At 48.1% G+C, this 23,744-nt stretch overlaps 5 protein-coding genes across 8 annotated transcripts in view; 4 read left to right on the forward strand and 1 right to left on the reverse strand.

Moving 5' to 3' along the window:
• The first annotated feature begins 400 nt into the window (after positions 1 to 400).
• Positions 401 to 4,038, forward strand: LOC129196421 (acidic mammalian chitinase-like). Its single transcript, XM_054803871.1, has 11 exons — positions 401 to 482; positions 1,003 to 1,032; positions 1,118 to 1,319; positions 1,628 to 1,684; positions 1,790 to 1,955; positions 2,065 to 2,189; positions 2,661 to 2,769; positions 2,860 to 3,045; positions 3,197 to 3,316; positions 3,416 to 3,557; positions 3,720 to 4,038. The coding sequence occupies exons 1-11, from the start codon at positions 401 to 403 to the stop codon at positions 3,725 to 3,727; spliced, it is 1,227 nt and encodes a 408-aa protein (XP_054659846.1). The 3' UTR covers positions 3,728 to 4,038.
• Positions 4,039 to 6,612: 2,574 nt separating this feature from the next.
• LOC129196424 (acidic mammalian chitinase-like) lies at positions 6,613 to 10,481 on the forward strand. Its single transcript, XM_054803875.1, has 11 exons — positions 6,613 to 6,694; positions 7,213 to 7,242; positions 7,328 to 7,529; positions 7,838 to 7,894; positions 8,000 to 8,165; positions 8,275 to 8,399; positions 8,875 to 8,998; positions 9,124 to 9,309; positions 9,461 to 9,580; positions 9,680 to 9,821; positions 10,180 to 10,481. The coding sequence occupies exons 1-11, from the start codon at positions 6,613 to 6,615 to the stop codon at positions 10,437 to 10,439; spliced, it is 1,494 nt and encodes a 497-aa protein (XP_054659850.1). The 3' UTR covers positions 10,440 to 10,481.
• Positions 10,482 to 11,095: 614 nt separating this feature from the next.
• Positions 11,096 to 13,595, forward strand: PIFO (primary cilia formation). The gene is made up of 6 exons (XM_054804123.1): positions 11,096 to 11,120; positions 11,475 to 11,617; positions 11,936 to 12,034; positions 12,583 to 12,716; positions 12,991 to 13,117; positions 13,527 to 13,595. The coding sequence occupies exons 1-6, from the start codon at positions 11,096 to 11,098 to the stop codon at positions 13,593 to 13,595; spliced, it is 597 nt and encodes a 198-aa protein (XP_054660098.1).
• A 1,226-nt stretch (positions 13,596 to 14,821) lies between these two features.
• Positions 14,822 to 21,412, reverse strand: TAF8 (TATA-box binding protein associated factor 8). 4 transcript variants are annotated; one of them, XR_008574164.1, is made up of 9 exons: positions 21,353 to 21,412; positions 20,565 to 20,721; positions 19,802 to 19,900; positions 19,461 to 19,523; positions 18,894 to 19,018; positions 18,435 to 18,582; positions 17,544 to 17,686; positions 16,416 to 17,078; positions 14,822 to 14,948 (listed from the first exon to the last, which is right to left on the reverse strand). XR_008574164.1 is itself a non-coding variant. In XM_054803849.1 (8 exons), exons 1-8 carry the CDS (start codon positions 21,410 to 21,412, stop codon positions 16,935 to 16,937), a joined length of 939 nt encoding a protein of 312 aa, XP_054659824.1. In that variant the 3' UTR covers positions 15,316 to 16,934. The 4 variants fall into 4 exon arrangements, 3 of the variants coding, with proteins under 3 accessions (XP_054659824.1, XP_054659826.1, XP_054659825.1); XM_054803849.1 differs by lacking the exon at positions 14,822 to 14,948 and having other exon boundaries at positions 15,316 to 17,078; XM_054803851.1 differs by lacking the exon at positions 14,822 to 14,948 and having other exon boundaries at positions 15,316 to 17,078; positions 21,367 to 21,384.
• Positions 21,413 to 22,083: 671 nt separating this feature from the next.
• Positions 22,084 to 23,744, forward strand: part of CCND3 (cyclin D3) — a 45,701-nt gene continuing 44,040 nt past the window's right edge. Inside the window, exon 1 of the mRNA XM_054803853.1 lies at positions 22,084 to 22,294. The gene's annotated coding sequence lies outside the window, so the exon portion shown is untranslated. The remainder of the gene's footprint in view (positions 22,295 to 23,744) is intronic.

The following is a 23,744-nucleotide window of genomic DNA, read 5'->3' on the forward strand; positions in this document are numbered from 1 at the left end:
AAAGACCCTTGCTGTGAGCCCAAGCCCAGCTCCGTCCTGCCTCGCTGACTGCCCCAGCCAAGGGGACAAACCCTCGTAAACCACCTTTGCTTTGGCAGTGCCTACACCTCCAGGCAGACACAATGACAGCGCAAGGTGAACACTTTGGCCACCTATCACTGCGTAATTGCCAGTGTTGGCACCAAACCTGTTGTTGTAGACAAAATTTCTAAGAATAAAAGCCATCTAATCTTGTTCTTCAACAGCTCTCGCAGCACCACGACCTGGCACTGCCTGATAACGGTGGTGTCCCCAGCTGGAGTGTTAAGGCCCATTGTGCTGGTATCGTTTTTTTGCGATACTGATCTTTACCAAGTTTCACAATGTTTGCCCATCTTTGTTGATACAAGACTGGCATGACATGAGAGGAGTGTATAAAAGTGGGAGACGGTCTGCACCAGATCAGCCCTGGTCAAAAATGGCCAAGCTCACTTTGCTTACCGGTAAGTCTCCTGCTTCAAAACTCAGTTCTCTGCCTTTATGACAAGTATCTGTGGCTCCTTCACTGTTATACTGCATGGCTATACAGGAGATTTTGGGGGATTAAAAATGCTGCACTCTCTTTTCTGTCAAAGATATAGCAGTTTACTTCCAGGAGGGATAGTTACATTTTTAGTACTGCTGGAGCGGATATGTTATGCTTTGAAAAGGAATAGAATTCATAGCTGACTGAAATTGAAATATGGTCTTAAAAAAAAATATCTAAAAATCAAAATACTGCATTGTCACTTGCTTGGTTTCTTTTCTATATTTTTGCCTGAAATCATTCAACAAATTTCAACCACTTCCATAGAAACACTCGGCTAACCAATGCTTGAGCATACACAGATTCCTGTATGTTTTATATAGAAAAAAGTGACCACAAGATAAGGTTATATTGGGTTCAGTCCAGTCCTGCACAAGAACTTTGTATTTCTAAGTGAAAACACTAAAAACTTTGTTCTTTATCTTTTTTCTTCAAAGGTCTGGCCCTCCTGCTGAACGCCCAGATAGGTATGTGCTTGCTCCTTCTGCATTTCAGAGACATGTCCTCTCTGCTCTTTTCTCTCCCAACCACAGCTCCTCTATTTCTCTGCAGGCACTGCCTATGTGCTGTCATGTTACTTCACCAACTGGGCCCAGTATAGGCCTGGCCTGGGAAAATTCACGCCAGACAACATCGACCCGTGCCTGTGCGACCATCTGATCTACGCCTTTGCTGGGATGTCCAACAATGAGATCACAACTTACGAATGGAACGATGAGACCCTTTACAAGACCTTCAACGGCTTGAAGAACCAGTACGTAGCAAGAGCAAAGGGCATCACTTGTTCTCCCTCCCAGGTCCTGCCCCCTTATTCAGGGAGGGCAGGGCACGGCAGGCTGCCAGCACCGGTCCTCTGAGGACGGTGACAGCGATTCAGCGTGCTCCAGATTTGCTCTCTGGGTTTCACACCAAGAGATCGTGGCCTACAAAGACAACTACCCCAGACGCTTTCAAGAAAAGCAAGAACACTGTGCTTTATGTTGGTCTGTTGAGTAGTGTCAGAAATTGGTAAGACTAAACCTTTCCTTGTAGTGAAACATGTTCCTGTTCCTCTCTTTACAGGAATGGAAAACTAAAGACCCTCCTGGCAATTGGAGGATGGAATTTCGGCACAGCCAAGTAAGTTCAAACCGTCTCCTTCCCATAATGGCACCCTAGAAAGGGAGGGAGAGGGGGAAGGAGGCACCAACCAAACCCTAACTCTGTCCTGCTCTGCTTCCCTAGGTTCTCCACAATGGTTTCCACTCCCGAGAACCGCCAGACCTTCATCAAGTCTGTCATCAAATTCCTGCGCCAGTATCAATTTGATGGGCTGGACCTTGACTGGGAATACCCTGGGTCCAGGGGCAGCCCAGCCCAGGACAAGGCTCTCTTTACCGTCCTGGTTAAGGTAGGCTGAAACAGAAGGGTTTGGTCAAGCCCTCTGCTCTGCACGGCTCTGGCTGTGAAGCCTCAGCCCAGAGAGTCCACAGCAAGAGCTGTTTCTTGGCATCCCTCAGGAAATGCTGGCAGCCTTTGAGCAGGAAGCCAAACAGGTCAACAAGCCCCGTCTCATGGTCACCGCGGCTGTTGCTGCAGGACTTTCCAACATTCAGGCTGGCTACGAGATTCCTGAGCTTGGAAAGTGAGTAGCCAACCCTCCGGTATCGTTTCTGTGACTTAAGTGCTCTTCCTTCAAGTGGTTAAGGGAAACTCTGCCATTATCGGGCAGAAACCAACCTCATTGCATGTGAGGTGCCTACGGTTTTCCATCAGGCAAGAACGCTATGAGGGTGGTGCTTCTTTGGTGGGGAAGGGGACACCTTGGGAAGGGAAGCCTAACAACAGGCTGCTCAAGTCGTCGGGGAGCATCTCTCGGTTCCCACAATACCATCGCAATTTCCACTCTGCCTTGACCTCTGCCTCCTCCACTGGAGGAGAGAATTGGCTCCAGCACTTTCAAGGCCAGCTCAAAAGAAGTCTTGAAGAACCCAGATTTGCAGAAAGTGGGGACATGGCCAGGGACATGGTGGGGCAAATGACCAGCACTAAAGGAACAATCAGGTCTGGGTGACTGAGCAGGCCAGGACATAGACACAAGCAATGTTCTCCACAGGTACTTGGACTACATCCATGTGATGACTTATGACTTCTACAGCTCTGGGGATGGACACACAGGGGAGAACAGCCCTCTGTACAATGGCGGTAACAGCTACCTCAGTGTTGTAAGTATATTTTGGGAGAGTGTCTCACAGAAGTCATTCTCCTGTCTACAGATCCCAGCACAGACTTTAGCTGTGGTGATTGTTTTACAGGATTATGCTATGAATTATTGGAAGAACAATGGTGCCCCAGCTGAAAAGCTCCTTGTTGGATTCCCAACCTATGGACATAACTTCAACCTCCAAAACCCATCTGACACTGCTGTTGGGGCACCAACATCAGGACCTGGGCCAGCTGGACCTTACACAAAGCAGGCTGGATTCTTGGCTTACTACGAGGTATGTGAGTTCCCTTAAACCTAGGCCACTGACAGCAACACAAACACCCTTCAAGCTGCCCAGGAAGGAAATTTTAACCCATGGACCTGTGGAATATGCCCTTTTCTGTGGGACACTTGCTAACTTCTCCCTCTCTCCCCTTTTTTCCTAGATCTGCACGTTCCTGGACTCTGGAGCCACTCAGGCTTGGGATGCCCCCCAAGACGTGCCCTACGCTTACAAAGGCAATGAATGGGTTGGCTACGACAACATCAAGAGCTTCAACATCAAGGTATGGTGGCATGTGTGGCTCTGCTAATAATAAGGCAGGAGGCCTTCTGCAGTAGCAAGTCCCTGGAGTAACTGGGATTTCTCCTCTGGCACTGGACAGGTTGACTGGCTGAAGAAAAACAATTTTGGAGGTGCTATGGTTTGGACCATTGATCTGGATGACTTCACTGGCACTTTCTGCAAGCAGGGCAAATATCCCCTGATCACCACCCTGAAGAACAGTCTCGGCCTGCAAAATGGTGGTGAGTAACTTGAGTAACATGGGGTTTGCGCTTATTACATCTGCTATAAAAAGCTAGTGTGCTCACAACGCCTTGGGACCATGGAAGAAGGGTAGGGAGGAGAGTCCATTATAAATATATAATTGCTTCTCAAATGAAAACTATTTCCTGTTTTCATTTCAGGCTGCTAGACCTATAAACAGTCCAGTCGTCAATTCCCTGTAGCTCTTAAACACGGAATCTGAAGTGCGAGCATGAGCTGAGAAACAATTCAGGTGACTGTGGTGTGAGTTGTTTGTGTGCTGGCAAAGCCATCCAGACTCAACAAAGAAGAGCAGCTTTTACCAACATTTGAACATCAAAACTTGTTTCAGAATTACCATGACAATCTTGTCTATAATAGCAGTTGCTCCTGATGCAACTGCTCATGAAGATACCAATCCTATTACAGCAAACAGACCCCTCTGATCTTATTGCATGGAATAATAATGATGAAATAAAGTGTTCTGCAAAAGCAACAGTCCTCACTGTCTCACCTCATCTCGCTTTTAACATTTTGATGCTCCCTGATTCTCTCGTGATACTTACACATGTGCTCAGGGAAGAACCCGAATCCACAAGCTGTATTTTAAACAGCCATAAACTGGCACTTTCCAGGGCTTTCTTGCTGTGCCAGTGGGGGAGTCACCAAGAGGGGAAAAAAGCAGAAGGGAGGGACAGGGCATATCAGGCTGTGCCATGAGGGAGCACACAGAGAAGGGTCACAGTGGCACAACCTGGAGACTGGCTCCCTGCAGAGCAAGGCCTGTGCGTTTGTCCAGGAAAAAGCATTCTCCTCCTGGAAAAGTACCTTCCAAAGGGTAAAAAGGTCTTCAAAGCTCCCACAGCCCTGGTGCTCTGGCCATGAGACACCAATTACTCCCTGCTGCAGGAATGGTTCAGCTGAGCACGTACCAATTCACAGGCAGACTCCCGGTGCGTCCTAGAGCCCCAAAAGTCCTCTCTGTGGTCTGAGCAGCAAAGGACAGTCATGCCCCGTTGTGGCAGCCTAAGGCTGGATCTCAAAACCGTTCTGCCTCCTCTCCCAACCAAGGTTCATTTGAAAAGCATCTGCTCAGAGGAGAGAAAGGAGTGGGAGTGATCTCTGCTGCTGCTCAGGCACTTCTGCCCTTCCCCTCATGCAAATGGCTCTTACAAATGTCAGTAAGAGGCTTCTGCTCTTAAACGACAGGGAAGCAGCCTCAGATACTCCCTGGAAAAGAAACCACAGAGCAAGAAAGGCTTTGTGATAGCTGCAAGAGCAGCCCAGTGTTTCTTACCAGACCCACAGGTAAGAAAGTGAGTTTCAAAGAAGCAGAGCCACTGCTTTTCAGAAGCAGACTCTGTTTGAGAAGCAGAGGGAATGCCGGAAAACCAGTAGGCTCTGAGGTGTTTGTGGCTGCAGCACACAGGCAAACACAGATCAATCTCAGAGGGGACAGAAGTCATCGATCTCCACACACACAGTCTCACAGCAGGTAAATCCTTGTGCTAAACCTAGGGCCTCGTGACTGATCATAGGAGCTCTGGCAACATAGGCTATATGTGTATGCATATGTGCAGACATATCTGGGGTATAATCCCATAGGAAAAGTCCCAAGGAATTTCCAAGAACACCACTCCACACGAAGGAAAAACATACTGGCAACAGATTGTCTCCGTGGCGGCAGTAAGTTGTCTGCCTGCAGTGAGGAACATCAATCAGAACAGCAGCCCAAAACACGCATAGCTCTCCCCAGGCGTTATAGCTTCTCTCATCCAAAAAATAAACCCAGAATGCATTGATGATAGCTCAACAGCATCTTTGCATCGCCCATGTGATCTAAAGCAGCCTCGCTTCACATGGAAATCCAAAGCCAGATCTTTCATAGACACACACCTCGCCAAGGGCCCATCTACCTAACAATACTGCAGTCTCTGCACTGCTAACAGGAACCTTGGCTGTCGTGACGCTGCCATCAGCACAAACGCCTGTACCGGCTCTCAGCTCCAAGCTCCCTGTACCAGGAGACCCGATGCCCGCCCCCCTGCATCCAGATAAGGGCTAGGATAGGGCTCTCCAAAACACACGGCGCCGTTGCATTGACCTTTACGTTTCTCCCCAGTTCAGCCTTGCATGGTGACCTGCCTCACCTCCATAGCAAGGGCAGGGAGAGCAAAACAACCTCTCTAAAGCAATGGCTCGCGTACACCGAGGTTAGCAAGGCCAGGATGGCGAAGGTCTTTGGGGAAAACAGCAGGTTTTAGAGAGTTTGCTGAGAGTCAGTTGTCAGACACATCTCGCAGGAGATGGGTGCAAGGCTGTGCAAGCACCGTGCCAGAACCTGACAAATCTCCTTCAGTGGGAGGAAAGGTAACCTCATGATGCTCCATCCCTGGGCTCTCTCTCATAGAGCTTGACCTCCAAGTAATAATGCTTCTGCCTGAAGAAAATTAGCTTCGCAAGTGGAAGACAGACTCGGCAGAAGCTGTTTCTGATTCGCTTTGGGTATGGGACACCAGGAAATCCTCTCCGCTTCCCTGAAGGGACAACACCTCAAGACGGTGTGGGCAAGAGACAGCTCAGGCAACAAAGCCCCCTGCATCACGACGGACAATTTGCCTACAGCTACTGAGCCCAGTTCCTGTGTCCCCCAAAAAGACCCTTGCTGTGAGCCCAAGCCCTGCTCCGTCCTGCCTCGCTGACTGCCCCAGCCAAGGGGACAAACCCTCGTAAACCACCTTTGCTTTGGCAGTGCCTACACCTCCAGGCAGACACAATGACAGCGCAAGGTGAACACTTTGGCCACCTATCACTGCGTAATTGCCAGTGTTGGCACCAAACCTGTTGTTGTAGACAAAATTTCTAAGAATAAAAGCCATCTAATCTTGTTCTTCAACAGCTCTCGCAGCACCACGACCTGGCACTGCCTGATAACGGTGGTGTCCCCAGCTGGAGTGTTAAGGCCCATTGTGCTGGTATCGTTTTTTTGCGATACTGATCTTTACCAAGTTTCACAATGTTTGCCCATCTTTGTTGATACAAGACTGGCATGACATGAGAGGAGTGTATAAAAGTGGGAGACGGTCTGCACCAGATCAGCCCTGGTCAAAAATGGCCAAGCTCACTTTGCTTACCGGTAAGTCCTGCTTCAAAACTCAGTTCTCTGCCTTTATGACAAGTATCTGTGGCTCCTTCACTGTTATACTGCATGGCTATACAGGAGATTTTGGGGGATTAAAAATGCTGCACTCTCTTTTCTGTCAAAGATATAGCAGTTTACTTCCAGGAGGGATAGTTACATTTTTAGTACTGCTGGAGCGGATATGTTATGCTTTGAAAAGGAATAGAATTCATAGCTGACTGAAATTGAAATATGGTCTTAAAAAAAAATATCTAAAAATCAAAATACTGCATTGTCACTTGCTTGGTTTCTTTTCTATATTTTTGCCTGAAATCATTCAACAAATTTCAACCACTTCCATAGAAACACTCGGCTAACCAATGCTTGAGCATACACAGATTCCTGTATGTTTTATATAGAAAAAAGTGACCACAAGATAAGGTTATATTGGGTTCAGTCCAGTCCTGCACAAGAACTTTGTATTTCTAAGTGAAAACACTAAAAACTTTGTTCTTTATCTTTTTTCTTCAAAGGTCTGGCCCTCCTGCTGAACGCCCAGATAGGTATGTGCTTGCTCCTTCTGCATTTCAGAGACATGTCCTCTCTGCTCTTTTCTCTCCCAACCACAGCTCCTCTATTTCTCTGCAGGCACTGCCTATGTGCTGTCATGTTACTTCACCAACTGGGCCCAGTATAGGCCTGGCCTGGGAAAATTCACGCCAGACAACATCGACCCGTGCCTGTGCGACCATCTGATCTACGCCTTTGCTGGGATGTCCAACAATGAGATCACAACTTACGAATGGAACGATGAGACCCTTTACAAGACCTTCAACGGCTTGAAGAACCAGTACGTAGCAAGAGCAAAGGGCATCACTTGTTCTCCCTCCCAGGTCCTGCCCCCTTATTCAGGGAGGGCAGGGCACGGCAGGCTGCCAGCACCGGTCCTCTGAGGACGGTGACAGCGATTCAGCGTGCTCCAGATTTGCTCTCTGGGTTTCACACCAAGAGATCGTGGCCTACAAAGACAACTACCCCAGATGCTTTCAAGAAAAGCAAGAACACTGTGCTTTATGTTGGTCTGTTGAGTAGTGTCAGAAATTGGTAAGACTAAACCTTTCCTTGTAGTGAAACATGTTCCTGTTCCTCTCTTTACAGGAATGGAAAACTAAAGACCCTCCTGGCAATTGGAGGATGGAATTTCGGCACAGCCAAGTAAGTTCAAACCGTCTCCTTCCCATAATGGCACCCTAGAAAGGGAGGGAGAGGGGGAAGGAGGCACCAACCAAACCCTAACTCTGTCCTGCTCTGCTTCCCTAGGTTCTCCACAATGGTTTCCACTCCCGAGAACCGCCAGACCTTCATCAAGTCCGTCATCAAATTCCTGCGCCAGTATCAATTTGATGGGCTGGACCTTGACTGGGAATACCCTGGGTCCAGGGGCAGCCCAGCCCAGGACAAGGCTCTCTTTACCGTCCTGGTTAAGGTAGGCTGAAACAGAAGGGTTTGGTCAAGCCCTCTGCTCTGCACGGCTCTGGCTGTGAAGCCTCAGCCCAGAGAGTCCACAGCAAGAGCTGTTTCTTGGCATCCCTCAGGAAATGCTGGCAGCCTTTGAGCAGGAAGCCAAACAGGTCAACAAGCCCCGTCTCATGGTCACCGCGGCTGTTGCTGCAGGACTTTCCAACATTCAGGCTGGCTACGAGATTCCTGAGCTTGGAAAGTGAGTAGCCAACCCTCCGGTATCGTTTCTGTGACTTAAGTGCTCTTCCTTCAAGTGGTTAAGGGAAACTCTGCCATTATCGGGCAGAAACCAACCTCATTGCATGTGAGGTGCCTACGGTTTTCCATCAGGCAAGAACGCTATGAGGGTGGTGCTTCTTTGGTGGGGAAGGGGACACCTTGGGAAGGGAAGCCTAACAACAGGCTGCTCAAGTCGTCGGGGAGCATCTCTCGGTTCCCACAATACCATCGCAATTTCCACTCTGCCTTGACCTCTGCCTCCTCCACTGGAGGAGAGAATTGGCTCCAGCACTTTCAAGGCCAGCTCAAAACCAGGCCAGCTTGAAGAACCCAGATTTGCAGAAAGTGGGGACATGGCCAGGGACACGGTGGGGCAAATGACCAGCACTAAAGGAACAATCAGGTCTGGGTGACTGAGCAGGCCAGGACATAGACACAAGCAATGTTCTCCACAGGTACTTGGACTACTTCCATGTGATGACTTATGACTTCCACGGCTCCTGGGATGGACACACAGGGGAGAACAGCCCTCTGTATGAAGGCCCAGCTGACACTGGTGACCTTGTCTACTTCAATGTTGTAAGTAAATTTTCCAAGATTGTGTCACAGATGATTATCCTGACACCAGTGATCAGAAGTTCAAGGAGTCATTCTCCTGTCTACAGATCCCAGCACAGACTTTAGCTGTGGTGATTGTTTTACAGGATTATGCTATGAATTATTGGAAGAACAATGGTGCCCCAGCTGAAAAGCTCCTTGTTGGATTCCCAACCTATGGACATAACTTCAACCTCCAAAACCCATCTGACACTGCTGTTGGGGCACCAACATCAGGACCTGGGCCAGCTGGACCTTACACAAAGCAGGCTGGATTCTTGGCTTACTACGAGGTATGTGAGTTCCCTTAAACCTAGGCCACTGACAGCAACACAAACACCCTTCAAGCTGCCCAGGAAGGAAATTTTAACCCATGGACCTGTGGAATATGCCCTTTTCTGTGGGACACTTGCTAACTTCTCCCTCTCTCCCCTTTTTTCCTAGATCTGCACGTTCCTGGACTCTGGAGCCACTCAGGCTTGGGATGCCCCCCAAGACGTGCCCTACGCTTACAAAGGCAATGAATGGGTTGGCTACGACAACATCAAGAGCTTCAACATCAAGGTATGGTGGCATGTGTGGCTCTGCTAATAATAAGGCAGGAGGCCTTCTGCAGTAGCAAGTCCCTGGAGTAACTGGGATTTCTCCTCTGGCACTGGACAGGTTGACTGGCTGAAGAAAAACAATTTTGGAGGTGCTATGGTTTGGGCCCTTGATATGGATGACTTCACTGGCACTTTCTGCAAGCAGGGCAAATATCCCCTGATCACCACCCTGAAGAACGGTCTTGGTCTTCAAAATGGCGGTGAGTAGCTTGAGTAGTGTGTGCTTCTTGAAGGTGACTCCCTAGCTTACTGCTGATGCAGGGCTTCAGAGACCCAGGGACCTTTATCTCTGGAGCCTTGGTGGATAAAGACTTCCTGTGGAAGCCCCAACCAGAGATTGCCCTGGAAAGATCCATTCACTCTGCATCCCCTGGGATAAAAGAGGGAGACTGTAACTTGGACCTGAGTCCAGAGGTTTCAAAGGCCTGGTGTGAGCCAGAAGAGACTTTGGGGGAACGCACGTCAATAGCTGACCCCACCACTAAAGGGCCTATGGAGGGAGAGGAGGGCTGAGAGACTGTCAACACAAAAATAAGCCCTTTCCTGCTTTTATTTCAGACTGCGTGCCTCCAGCTCAGCCCAACCCTCCAGTCACTGAAGCTCCTAGCCAAGGAAGTGGAAGTGGGAGCGGGGGCTCAGGGAGCAATCCTGGTGGCTCTGGTGGGAGCAGCTTCTGTGCTGGGAAGGCCAACGGCATCTATGCAGATCCAACCAACAAGAGCAACTTCTACAACTGCATGAATGGTGAAACCTTCGTGCAGAGCTGCCAGGACGGCCTCGTCTTTGATACCAGCTGCTCCTGCTGCAACTGGCCATGAAGATACCAATGCCACTGCAGCAAACAGACCCCTCTGGTCTAATTGCACAGAATGAGTAAATAAAGTATTCTGCAAAAGCAACAATCCTCACTGTTTCAACTCATCTTGCTCTTAGTATTTTGATGCTCCCTGATTCTCTCATGATACTCAACGCTTGTTTTCAGGAAAGGGCCTGAATGCACAAGCTGGGCTTAATTTCAGAATGGCATTTTCCAGGGGTTTCTCACTGCCCTACCTTGACAGCCAGGCACAGGGAAAAAGAGAGACAGCAAAGAACGGTGCAGATCAGGCTGTGCCACGAGAGAGGTCACAGAGAAGGGTCCTGACAGCACAACCTATAGCCTGCTTCCCCAGGGACCTCTCCCTTACTGACTTAGCGTGCAAACAGCAGCTCCTCGGAGTGGGAGCCAGAAAGGTGCAATCCACAGGGATGTTCTCAAACTTCTTCCTTTTAAACAGCCATAAACTGGCACTTTCCAGGGCCTTCTTGCTGTGCCAGTGGGGCAGTCAGTGAGAGAGAAAAAAAAGCATTATTAATCCTCCTCTTTTCCTTGCACCCTTCAGGCACTGCCATCACCAGCATTCCCTCCAGCACCCCATGCTCTGTGTCTATAGCAACTGGAGTACACACACATCCTGACGTCTGGCAGGGCAGCATGGCAGCAGAGTGGGAGCCAAGAGGTGAGCCATGCGAGGTGCGTGCACCCAGGACAGCTACAGGCACAAGGGCTTCCCTTCTCGCACAGCTCCCCATTGTCACCAGGCTTCCCCAGCAACCTTCCCCACAACTGAGCTGCTAGGCTACTCTCTGCTCAGGCTGGGGAAAAAGAAGTCTGTGTGGCAGGAGAGAACAGGCATCCAAAGGGCAGACTCCTTGCAAATATCCAGGGTCAGAGGAAATTCCCATCTGGGAGATAAGGGGATGGTCGGCCTCAGGCAGAGAGCAGCAGACACTTAAGAAGGAAAACAGCAGCAAGTGGTCACCTCCACGTGGGTTTATCACACTGGTGGCTTTTCCCTCTCCTGGTCTCACAGATGTGCAGAAGCAGATCTCATTTGGGTCATGTCAAGAGCGGAAAATGTTCCCCCTCCACCATGCCCCAGACAGGCTGGGAATCCAGCTAGGAGCCATCAGGGGAGACCCTGTGCTGGGGCCAGGCTGTTACCTGGGTCAAGAGGTAAGCTGTTCAGTTTTCATGCTCTGAGCTTTTTCTTCACAGAAGACACACAGTGCAGGAGCAATAGGACCATGGCCAGCTGGACACAGAGTTCCCCACACCTGCCCTACAAACCCATTGTAAAGGTCTCCACATATACTTAGAAAAAGAAATTCCCCTCCCCTTCCAAATGTACCAGCCCTCAAAGCTCCAGCTGCCCTAGCACTCTACATTAGTGAGAAATTAGAAGAATCAATAGGAATAACATCTTCTGCCCTTCCCCTGATGCAAATGGTGTCTTAAAAGTCTCAGTAAGACACTTCTGCTTTTAAACAACAGGAAAGCAGCCTCGGATACTCTTTGGAAAACAAACCACTGAGCAAGAAAGGCTATGTGATAGGAGCAAGAACAGCCCAGCGTTTCGTATCAGAGCCACAGGTAAGAAAAGCACACTTCAGAGAGGCAGAGCTGCAGCTTTGCAAGAATTTGTAGGCTGTTCCCAACATAGACTTAGTTTCGATCACATTTGCTGGGGCTGCCTCCAACTTCATGTATACAGCAGCTATGGATCTCCTTACACTTAGCCGAGTGGGAGGTATAGAGCCTAGAGACCGGTGACTGATCATATGAGCTGTGGCAACATCAACACATGCATTTGTGCATACACATTCCTTTGTATCACATACACACACATGTAAATGTACATATTGAGGCAAAATCAGGGAGGGAGCTCAGCTATACTACCTGAACAAACATGCTACGTTTTCTGGCCCAACTTCTCTAGAATATATTAGGAGACACATCACAGGACAGACTGGGTAAGGAGCAGGGAGTACATAACTGACTTGTTCTGATTTTTTTTTAGGCTGAGTAGCCAAAGCATGCATTGAACAGCGGGTCTGTAATGCCCAGCTGGCTGCTGATCACAGCATGTAGGAATGGTTTGCAGAAAATAATATTTCATATAGAAATGTTATCTCTTGTAGACTGTGACTCCCGGCCCAGCAACGTACCAGTCATTCTGGAAGAAGGAGAGGAAATGCCAGCCTGCCTACGCTCCATTTTCCATTAAGACACCACGATTTCCAGATAAGCCTTCAAATAAAGAATTTTTCCCTGGGTAATGTAACTTATTTTCTCACACTTTTAATAATAAGCAGAAGTACTAGCAGAGAGAAATACTACGACACAAATGAGAGATAGGTAACTGAGTTCCCGGTAATGCTTTTTTATCTTCAGAAAGCTCCCCTGCTTTAGTCTTTAACTTAGCATGATGACTAGAATACCACAACATGGATTTCTCCCAGGGATCGAGGTAGGGCTGCTAAATTTTGGTATTACAAACATCATACACCAGCTCCAGAAATGAGGTATTTTGTGCCTGTTTCTTTTAGACCTGGAACTTATGAAATAGACAAGCAATTACACAAAAAAATCACTTGGCCGATGAAGTTTGGGTCTCCAGACTGGTCTTCAGTGCTGATGCCAGCAAAGAGGATGCTAAAAATGGAGGTACAGAAGGTAAGGACAGGGATAAGGGGATGTTATTCCTGTCTCAATGCTTCTGCAAAAGGAAATTGTATGATTACTTCAACACATTTGCACTATGTTTTGTCATTCTTTCCCCACTGGCCTGCTGCGTACGTGGCTCTACCAGCCTGAGGCATAAGATACAAAGTGATTTTCTATCAGAAAATGCTGGTTTGCAAAAAACAGTTAACAGTCCTTCAAAAAAAACTTCTATTAAGAAATTTTTCCATCCACAAAGTGAGAGAACCAGAGCACAGCCTTCCCCATGCAGCTCTGCTGAGAAGAAAACCTTTCTGATTTAAAATATAAGTTCAGATTCTCAACACCATCTTACATCATCCTGCGCTTTTCTGAAGCAATTGCCATTGCTAATATCTAACTGATAGTAGTTGTCTTTTAGCTGACCATAGACAGAGAATTCAGGAAACACCGGGACCGAGTGGCCTACCTGAGTTTATACAGCAGCTGAGGAGCCAGGGCTGCTGCCAGACGCCCTCCCCTTCTCAGGCTTCACCTCTGCTTCCCACCCACTTGTGGAGACACTCATCTGCACCACCCAGCCTCTCCAAATAAAACCATTTTAAAAAAAAATATATTTCTTGCCACTAGTTGTGCTTACCTGGTATCGCACCAGGTGTCTGCTGCCTCTGTGGGTGTTTGGGTGCTGCTGGGTGCCGCGCACAGCACCCCTTGGCCCAGGCAGGGCTGGCGGCCATTTTCCCTGGGTCGCCATGAAACGCCTCACCACCCCTCCCAACATGGCTTCTCTCACCACAGGGGGCTTTTCCCCCCAAAATCCAGCCCTTGCTGGCACCAGAGAGGAGCCAAATTAATGCAGCTAGAAGGCAGCTCTACTGCTGCTCCATCTCCAAATGGTGGCAAACGCCACCACCTTCTCAGCCACCACCTGCCTTCCCCAGCCTCCTCACCGCCACCAGCCTGAGGAGAGCTGAGAAACATGGGGACATACATAGAACACCCACCGGTACTGCGCTGCCCTCAGGTACGTTCAGAGGGAGTATAATGGCTTTGTGCCCAGCCAGCAACGGTATTAAAGTGGCACATAGAAAACACCCCAGGGAAAGAGGCTGTGCTGGGACAGGTTAGAGCAGATGGCCTGCAAGACATACGTTTGCGTTACTAGGTTTTTCCCTACTGACGTGAGGAAGATATTCTCAAGCGAGCAGCAAACAACATGCTGCTAGCTAAAGAATCTGGCCACAAAAATAAATTTAGTCTGAAACAGAAAGGTGATGGTATTCATCATGAGTTGTTTCTGTAATGTACAACTCAGACCCTAGGGATTTCTATAAATATTTACAAACCTTCACACACAGACTGAATCTGTCTGATCACAAGCTTGATTCAATCTCAGGGGGAAACTAAGAGCAGGCAACCTTTATTCTTAGTGTAACTACCAGTCACAATGCAGGCTTTCAAATTTTCTGGGTCTGTTTAACTGTTTTAGCAAATTTTACCTGAAGCCCAATTTCAGCTATAAAACCAAGATGCATTCTTCCCATTTCCCACTTTCAGTCTTCGAGTTCTCTCACATGTGCACGACAACAGCTGCTCAGGACCTGTCTTTTCTAGGCACGTTGGCCTTTCCTTCCCAACCACAAGCTTCGTAGTTGCAGCTGTCAAAAAGGGATGTACTCGCGGAGTCGCAGTTGCCCCTTTTGGTGCAATCTTTTGAAGGAGGGGGTATGACTTACTGGAAATTGTACTGTCCTAAGAACTGGGTTTTAAGGCTGTTTAAGGCTTCACCCTTTTTGTATTCATGGCTGATACTGCATACTTCATCTCCATCTGTCTTCATTTTCTAATCAGGAGAAAAATACATGTGTAAGAGAAGATGTAAAAGAAAGTAAGCAGTACCTCTGATTCTGCAGTCCTTCTCAACCACATATTCCACCTGTGATTGGAGAAACCTTCTACTAAAGGTTTTGCAAAACTGATGGTATTTCAGAAGGCACTTTGTCCTCACTGAGCATGTTTCTAATGAACCAAAGTTTTTGTTGGAAAATTCCCACCCTTCTCAGCCATCAGGTGTTGCTGTGGAGAAAGGAAGAGATGCAGAAGGAAGGACAAGACTTCCTACTGCTTGTAGACCCCACTGAAAACATAGTCAGGCTCCATTCAGGTGCTTTTCCGCTCCTGAAACTTTAAGGACTCAGCCAGTTTTGCTTGTAGGAGATAAAATTTCTTTTATTATGAACATAAAAATGACTATTTTCATTCTACATTTTTCCCCTACCCAGCGAGGGATTTTCTCATTATGAAAAATGCTTACTCCAAGTAAAAAAAGATATAAATTTTTATATATACATACATACACACTGTCTTTGTACATTTGTTATTCTGTACAACCAAGGCACCAGCAGAAGTGACAATGGCACATGCAGGACGTTTTTGCTAGAGATGTCATTTCAAATTGTTTGGCAGGAACACCTCCGTTCTCGCTGAAACAATTACTCCTTTTTATCTTCCTCCTCCCTGGGTGACAGGAGGATGCCTTAACTAAACAGAGATGGACATGTACATGCAGAACTCTGATATCCCCAGTGACTGCGACAGGCTTCTTGCATTCAGCTGCTACTCTCAGAAACCATGACCGGCCCGGCAACCTGTTGCAGGCAGTCTTTGCTGCCTCTCCCAGCACCACATTTTCATCTAGAAGACATGCTTAGGAGACTGGACCAAACTACAGGAGTCTTTTGTCAAAGAAATTTAACCCAGATTTTGCCTAAGTAAAGGTTGAGTGAAAATTAAAGCAAAGCCCTCCAGGACCAGCTACTCCCATCACCAATCATTTGCAGTGCTGAAATAAAGTCTTCTGCTCTGGGGAAGTAAAGGGGGGCAAAAAGAGCAACTTCTGTTGATAAAAGCCCATATTTAAGAATGGACAAAATAAAAAAGTGCGATCAATAGCACGGCCTTGCAGACTGCAATCAATACAGCTTTATTCCATATTCCAAGTTTTTCAGCACGGCATCTTTCAAAACAGCTGGGGAAGGTGCGAACTCTCAATGGAGTTGTGCTGTGTTGGAATTAACAATAGAACTGAAAAATAGCCTGAAGCAGCTGTTAAATCTTGCCATTCAAACTGCTAAAAAATAATCTCAAAGCAGAACAGGGTAAACACCACACTTAGCACTTTTAAGTTAGAAGTGCAGCTGCAGTCAGGAAAGTGAGAATAAAATGCCATCTTAGCTCTGTATTTACACTTCACTCTTACCAACACATCAGATGCCTTTAGTTTATAAAAGGAAAGTCTGTTTGCTTTTACCTGCCAAGAATCCAAAGAAAGAAACCTCTCTGGGATTTTTCTGTCTCTGTTAATACATGCTCCTTAGATTATAAGGCCAGGCAAGGTCGATTGCAGAAGTTTCTTTTCTAGCCTGCCAGACAGCCAAAAACGAATTATGCCTTTGTATTTTGTAGAGCCTGCTGGGAAGCACTGAGCAGCAACAATCTTTGTGTCCCCCATCTTTTCAGAGAGTAAATCCTGCCGACAGTGAGAACAAACCAAAGCAAACGAGACGATTCCCATCTGGAACCTGGTGGCCTTCAACGCTTTTAAGGCAATTGACTGTTGACCATTCCAAGTCAGCAGGAGAGCAGAGGGGAAAGAGGGAGCGCTGCAAACCAGGATGAGAGTGTAGTTCCCTAGGCAGACAAAGATCATTCTTCTGCTTCTGCCACTCAGCCAGATTGCCTCTCCTGTCTTGCTCCATGCCTCTCACCCACAGCAGCAGAGGTGAACCCCCCGGGTTCCTCTTCCTCTGAGCAACCAGCTGGCTACACCTCACTTCTTTCTGCGGATCTTGGGCTTTTTTACTGGCCGGAGGTAGGGATTGTCTATCACATTTTCCTCCCCGTTCCGACTGCCTGACAAGGAGCTGTTCTGCTGTAACACTGAAGTGTTCTCCTTTTCAGGTCCTGAATCATCCTGCCACATTAAAAAAAAACAAAACAAAACCAAAAAAACAACATAAAAACCGAAGTTAGGCTAAACAAGGCTTACAAGTTCAAACCACATAACCCATGGGCAAAAGAGATGAATAATAAACAGCCAAGATAAACAGCAGCACACAAGGAGCTGCATTAAAGGTGAGGACTCCTGATTTCTAACACAAGAAGATCCCCTTTGGGAACAGTGTGGGATCCTCGGACAATCCTCTCCCCCCTAACACTGAAATGAAGGTTGTACTGAAAGCTCATGATTCATCCTCATTAACCGTGCAGAAAGTTAAAGAACCATGACAACGTTTAGTCATTTACAACTGGTAAAACAGAACCCACTGTCATTTTCCACCCACTCTGCCCAGCTGCACGGAAGACAGGCAAAGAACCAGGTTTCATATGTCTAAGAAAGTCAGGCCCAAGAGACCTTGATCTCTTGGGCTAGGCGTACCGTGCTCATGTGCAGGGGGAGGTTCTCGGTGTCCGTCTGGTCGTCTTGCTCAGATGAATCCGTTTCTTCCATTTGCTGCATTTCCAGCTCAGAGGGGAGAAGAGCTGTCAGGTAGGGTACCGTGAAAGGCCTGGCAGCAATCACTGGGGTAGGGAAAAGGACACAGTCAGCAAGCTGGAAGACAACTCCTCCAGTCAGAGATTATGAAGCACAAAGCCAACCAGCTACTTAGAGACCAAACACTGGTTCTGGTTTTAAACACACTGCTCCCAGGGATCAGGAATGAACTATGCTGTCCCTAAAAGATGGCGGTCTCTAATTTCCTATTTTTGGAGGCCCCTTTATGTTTCCAGCCAAGGACACAAGCATTGTACTAACACGAAAAGTCCTTCCCGACCTCCATAAATGTTCAATTATCTCACAGACTGAAGTGTCACTTAGTCCCCCTTAAGGTAACACTGACATCTGTGCTGTCAGCGAGCCTTGGGAAAGTGGGAATTCTCATCACTGCTCTGCAGACCGAGAAACAGGAAAACCTCTGCTGCCTGCCTCAAAAGGTAAGAGAAGAAATTACTTGTTTAAAAGTTACAGAGCGTCAGAGACAGAATTGGGATGAGCTTTGAATTTAGCACCTGCCAGCCAAGACCCTCTCCATCGGCAGAAGCAAGTGAGCCTTTGGTGAGGGTGGAAGCCTACCATTTGGCTTTGACTCTGTTTTTCATCTCCCTTTTAAATAGAAAATCCCTCATTTCCCAGCATTCCAGTGCCTCAGAAGGGTGAACACAAGGTGATCATTCAGTGCTCATCTCCTGCAGTAGCAAGAACTCTAATGGAGTGTATACTCAGTTAAACAGCTGTCATTTACAGCACAAAGTGTCCTAGATAACTCACATGGGAATGTGCTAACATCATCTTTGAAGAGACTCTGTGTTTCTCCTGTCTTAGCCATGAAACGTGTGAGAGCTCTTTCTACATCACGCCGTTGAGATGCTGCCTTTTCCCGTAGGACTTGATAATCAGATACTGGCTCCCGGTACGTCTGTGGAGCAGGGAGGGAAAAAAAGAACACCGTTAGTGGATGCAATGCAGACGGCTGAAGTTCAAGACACTACTAGGATGCAGACGCTACGGGCAAGCATTGACCTTCAACATGCACAGATTTTCAGGGAGCTACAGATGTCAGACAGACATCTACAGCAAGGGCAACCCGCAAACAAGAAGTGATATATTAAACCAGGAGAAGCAATGTTTTGGATAAACAGTACCAGCACTGCAGTAAAAATACACCACTCCTGGTGTCACTGACTTCAGACAGACCCCAAATGGCACAGAAGTCTTTCTTTCACTCACTGGTGTCTTGATGTAAGTGTGAGGATCTGGAAACTCAGGGAAATGGCCAGGAATGTGGGATGGATGTGGCTTGTTCTGTCCAGCTGTCAGGGCTTTGGGAGTCACGGGCTGGTTTGTCACAGGAGCTACAGTTAAAAAACAGGCACACAGACAAATCAGCCAGATTCATTCTGCCAAGAGTTAGGCATAAAGTGCTAGCTCATACTGAGCTGTGACCCATGTCTCAGGGTCCTACAAAAGGGACAGAGCAATAATTTCAGATTGGGTTTGACTTCTCAAAAGGGAGCAAGGATTACTTGACCACTCTCTCCTACCCAGGAAGAGCAAAACCATCTTGAGGATCCTCAAGTGCAATGAGGATGCTGAAGCAAAGGCAACTGATTCGGTGGAGGGTACCTTCCTTCACCTGTTACACAATCATTACAGGAATCTTTAACACAAACTGTGCTTCCAGGAGCCCTGGACTGCACCATCCATCAGAAAAGCAGGAGCTCTGGATGCCAGCAGATAGGAATGCTGAATTATTTCCAATTTTCTGCATAAGAAGAGAAAGGATTTCCCACATACGGGCAGTGATGACCATCCTCTGGGACCGCTTGGCATATGCAGGAAGTGTTTCAACGTTGAACCCTGAAATACAAAAGAGGAAACACAAATCACACCATGAGTTTATCCTGTCAAAAATCCCTTCTCTTAGACTTCTCCACAATTTTTCCAAGGACTCCAAATTACATGAGAAAGAAAATCACGCACTCTGTATATATTCATACCGATAGCTGAGTGTTTGCATGAGGTGAGCATCGCACAAACACCAGAAACATCAGGGACAGATTTTCCTAGTGATGCAGCACACCCAAATCTTCTGCCATGCAGGCAGCTGGAATTCGTGGGACCGGTCAACTACTCACCCATTTCCACAAGAGTAACCACTATATCAGAGAGTGTGGGCTGCGTTCTGGCTGTATGTTCACAGTAGGACTTTGCGCTCCTTCCAATTTCAGAAATATCTGGGAGGGGAAAAAACCACAGTGACCACACACGTGTATCAGCCCAACCTTAGCTTCAGAGACCTGAATTTTTAGCAAATTTAGCACGGAATGAAAAAGAGCTCCTAGAATCCAGTGTCTTACAGCCTGCATAGTTAAAATTAAAACACGTGCGAAGTATGGAGATACTAAAGATCAAACAGTCAGATGTTGTCCACAAATGCAAAAGGCAAATCTGCATCACAAAACCTGATCATCTCTTGATTTCAGAAAAATATGTAACATCCTAGGCACATCACCCAGAAAAGCAGGAGCAGAGCTGCCAAACACAGGCACTGCTACAGCCTTAACTAACCAAATGTCTGGGACTTTGTTGTTTCGCTATTTATTCTGGCAGCATCTCAATATGTGGAGCTTATTAGGATACCTAAGAGTGAGTGCTCACTAAGTAAGATAAATAAGTACTTCTGAGTTCAGACAAATATCTCATGCTCACACAAGTCTCTGACTCCAAGGCTGTGCTCTAACCACCAGTCTAGCGTTCCGCTTTTGCTAACGTCATTATCACAAGATAATAAAAATGGAAAAAAAAAACCCAACCCAAAAAATGAAAGAGCGAAGGCCAATGTGAAAACAGAGAGACCAGTAACTTCAGGGGACCGGTGTGACTGTGCTGGACACTTACAGCTTTGTAACATCTCCGTCAGCGTCTCCACCGCAGCCTTTTCAGCACTCTCGAAGCCAGCTTCGGTGAGCAAGGAGCTGACCACCACTTGCAGAGTCCTCCTCCGAGCCAGGTAGTAGTTATCCGCAGGCGTGGTGGCATGCTTGCTGCCCGACCTCTGTGGACACAGACCCCTCGCTCAGACAAACGAGGCCACCGCCAGAGCGTGGGGAGCAGGGACTGGGAAGGGCGGTGAGCCTGCCCCCGGCACCCCCGAGCTGCGGGGCACTGCCCTGGGACACACCGCAGGGCTGCAGGCAGGGCTGCAGGCAGGGCTGCCTGCGCTCAAGGAACAGGAGCTGGCCCTGCCTGTCCCCCACTGCATGCATGCACATACATAACCATGCATACACACATATATACATAAATATACGTACACACACAGATCTACACATATACGTCTACAGACACATACGTATATATATACAGGCACTACCCAACGCGAAACTCCCTTTGGGGCGCGGCCCCTTTAAAAAAGCCGCCCAGGGGCAGCCCCGCCTCTCTGCCCCTTCGCCGGCCAATCCAAGCGGAAGAACTCGAGCCAATCAAGCCCCGCTGCCGAACCCCGCCTCCCTCCGGCCATTGAGCCAATCGGCGCCGCCCTCCCTTCAGCCTCCGCCTTAAAACCCCACGGGCAGGCCGCAGGGGTCTGAGCACCATATGGAGGGTAGGATGCTGCCGTTTCGCCCAGCCCCCGCGGGAGACACCCTCTACAACGGCCCCGCGTCCCGGCGAGGAGCCGTCGTTACCGTGCCGGAGCTACCGGACGCTGTGTCGGCCATCTTGGAACCATATGGAGCTGTGCGCATGCGCCAGGTACGGCGGAGGGGGCGCGTTGGGGCGCCCGTGGGGCATTGTGGGATTTGTAGTCTGGGAGGGCGCGTGCGCGTGGGGCCCCGCTGCTCCCCCTGCAGCAGGGTGGGGGTCCCATGGGCGCTGCCCTGCAGCCCGCGGCCCCGCAGGGTGCCCTAAGCCAGCGGGATGAGGGTCTGAAGTTCAGCCCGCCTTGTCCCGGGGAGTGCCTCTGTCATCCCCTGAGATGGGCTGGAGCTTGTGGTTTTCCCCTTCTTGCCTGGGCACCTTTGGGGAGAGCCCTTGCCCTGCCTCTGCAGGGGAGCCAGGAAAGCAAAGCCTCGTGTAATGGCATTGCACTTGCTTTAGAATAGCCACTGTTCCCATTGGGAAATTGTTTACTGAAATAAAAGCTTGACAGGTCCCAGTGGTGTGCCAGGAACCCTGTAACCATGGGAGCACTTAGGGGTTTCCTGTTGTAAGTAATATGTACTCTTAGCTGAACCTTGGTGTACCAGCTTTGTGCTTAGATCTTTTGATCAAAGCTTTGGTGTCAGTTAAGTGTTTCAGAAAGACAGAACAGGAAACCTCCCCACTACAACTCCCACCCCTTGTTTCCTGTTTAAGTACATGTGTGGGAGAGCAAGAACATTATAAGAACCAATTACTGCATGTGAGGGGGGGAAAGTGATGTAAACAACAGCTGCCACACTGGAAATTAAAGGTCCTGATCGCATTTGGTTTGGATGGCAACACGACTTCCACATGCTGCTGGCTTTTCAATGACAATAGCAGCAAAATCTGTTAACAGATAGGGAAAGCAAGGAGGCAGAGGAAGGTGGAGGCTGGATTGTTCAAAGCAAACATGCCTGCAGAAGCAAATTTCTTGATCATCAAAGGTAGGAGGCAACATAGTTTGAGACTGAAAATGCGTCACAGAGGGCAATCGTATACTCTATGTGCTCAGGGACAAGCAAAACTGTTGGCAGAGGGCTGCTGGGGTACAATTGTGCTGAGGATATTAAAAGTGCTTTGAAATGGCTTTGTGTGAGGGGGCAGTGCTGACTAGGGATCTTGCTGCAGTTTGTCTATGAATTCCCACGGCTCAGCCAAACTGAGGCAGCTGCTTTGCCATCCCTCGGCAGGGGTGTCTGTGTCTGCCAGGGCTCTGCAGCGGAGGTGGGGCAGGCTCTCAGCCCCCCAAAGCACGTTGAGAAAAGAGATGCTGAAGCCTTGTAGCTTCCAGCTGAGGAACTTCTGGAGGTCTGCATGCTAGTGAGTAAGCTGACATCACAGATGAAGCTAAAAGAGGGGAAATGTGAGCGTTTAACCCTGGTAGGCTGCAATTTGCTGTGTAACTTGAGAAGTATCAGACCCCAATTGTTCGGATGGGAAGGGGAGTGAATGCTGGCAGATCTGGACTGAAAACATCAATGTAGTGCTGGTGCTGTAAAGGCAGGCTTGAGTTGACTGAGAAATCCCTGTAGGAGGGCTGGGGGTGTTCCAGACTGGTTGGTATTATGTGTGGAAGCATTGTGCTGCTTGGTCTCAGCTTGACATCAAGTTAATTCAACCAATTTACAAGTTGCTCTTGTAGCAAATCTAGGGAATGAGTAAATGGGGAATCAAGCGAGGACAGGTGCTTTAGGTGATGAATGCTGTGTGCATCAGAGTACTGAGGCAGCATTTCTTCCTCATAATATACCAGCCATCACACTCAGCAGGGGGAAAAAAAGAAGAATAAATCATGATTAGTGGTGTGGTGCTAGATCCTGAAATCTTTTGGGCAGAAGAGAGATCGGGTAGGGGCCCGGTGCTGAGTGAAGGAGTAGCACGCACGTGTTTGAGATGCATGCAGATCAGGACTCCAGTCTGCTCTTATCTCTGCTACTAAGTCTTTCCTTCACTCCCTCATTTGTGCCGTGAGGAGGATGAGGGTGTTATTTGGCAGACTTATCTTACTGAGATTGAGGGGTGCAATATAAATGCAGCATGTGATAATTGATCCATAACTGCTGGTTGTTTTATTGCATGAGGACGGTCTCTTCTTGGTCACCTGTCTCCAGTGCTTTGTAATGTCACTCTTCAGCCTGTTATTTACAGCACTAGGCTGAAACAAACCTGGCTTTCAGTCCCTGCCTTCAGGAGTCTTCATGTACTTAACTGCTTCATGTGAAACAGACACAATCCTGAAGAATTCTCCTGCTCTGGAGAATTAACTGCTGATCTGTACAGCCACAGAGCTTTTCTCTGCTCCAGTTGACTCAATTTTTTTTCTGTGCAATCCTTCTTTTTGCCCACAGGGATTGAGGGCATCTGGTGTCTGCCTGAGCAGACCTGGAGCATCTC

Source organism: Grus americana, chromosome 25, assembly GCF_028858705.1.
Source record: "Grus americana isolate bGruAme1 chromosome 25, bGruAme1.mat, whole genome shotgun sequence".
NCBI classification, from domain to species: domain Eukaryota; kingdom Metazoa; phylum Chordata; class Aves; order Gruiformes; family Gruidae; genus Grus; species Grus americana.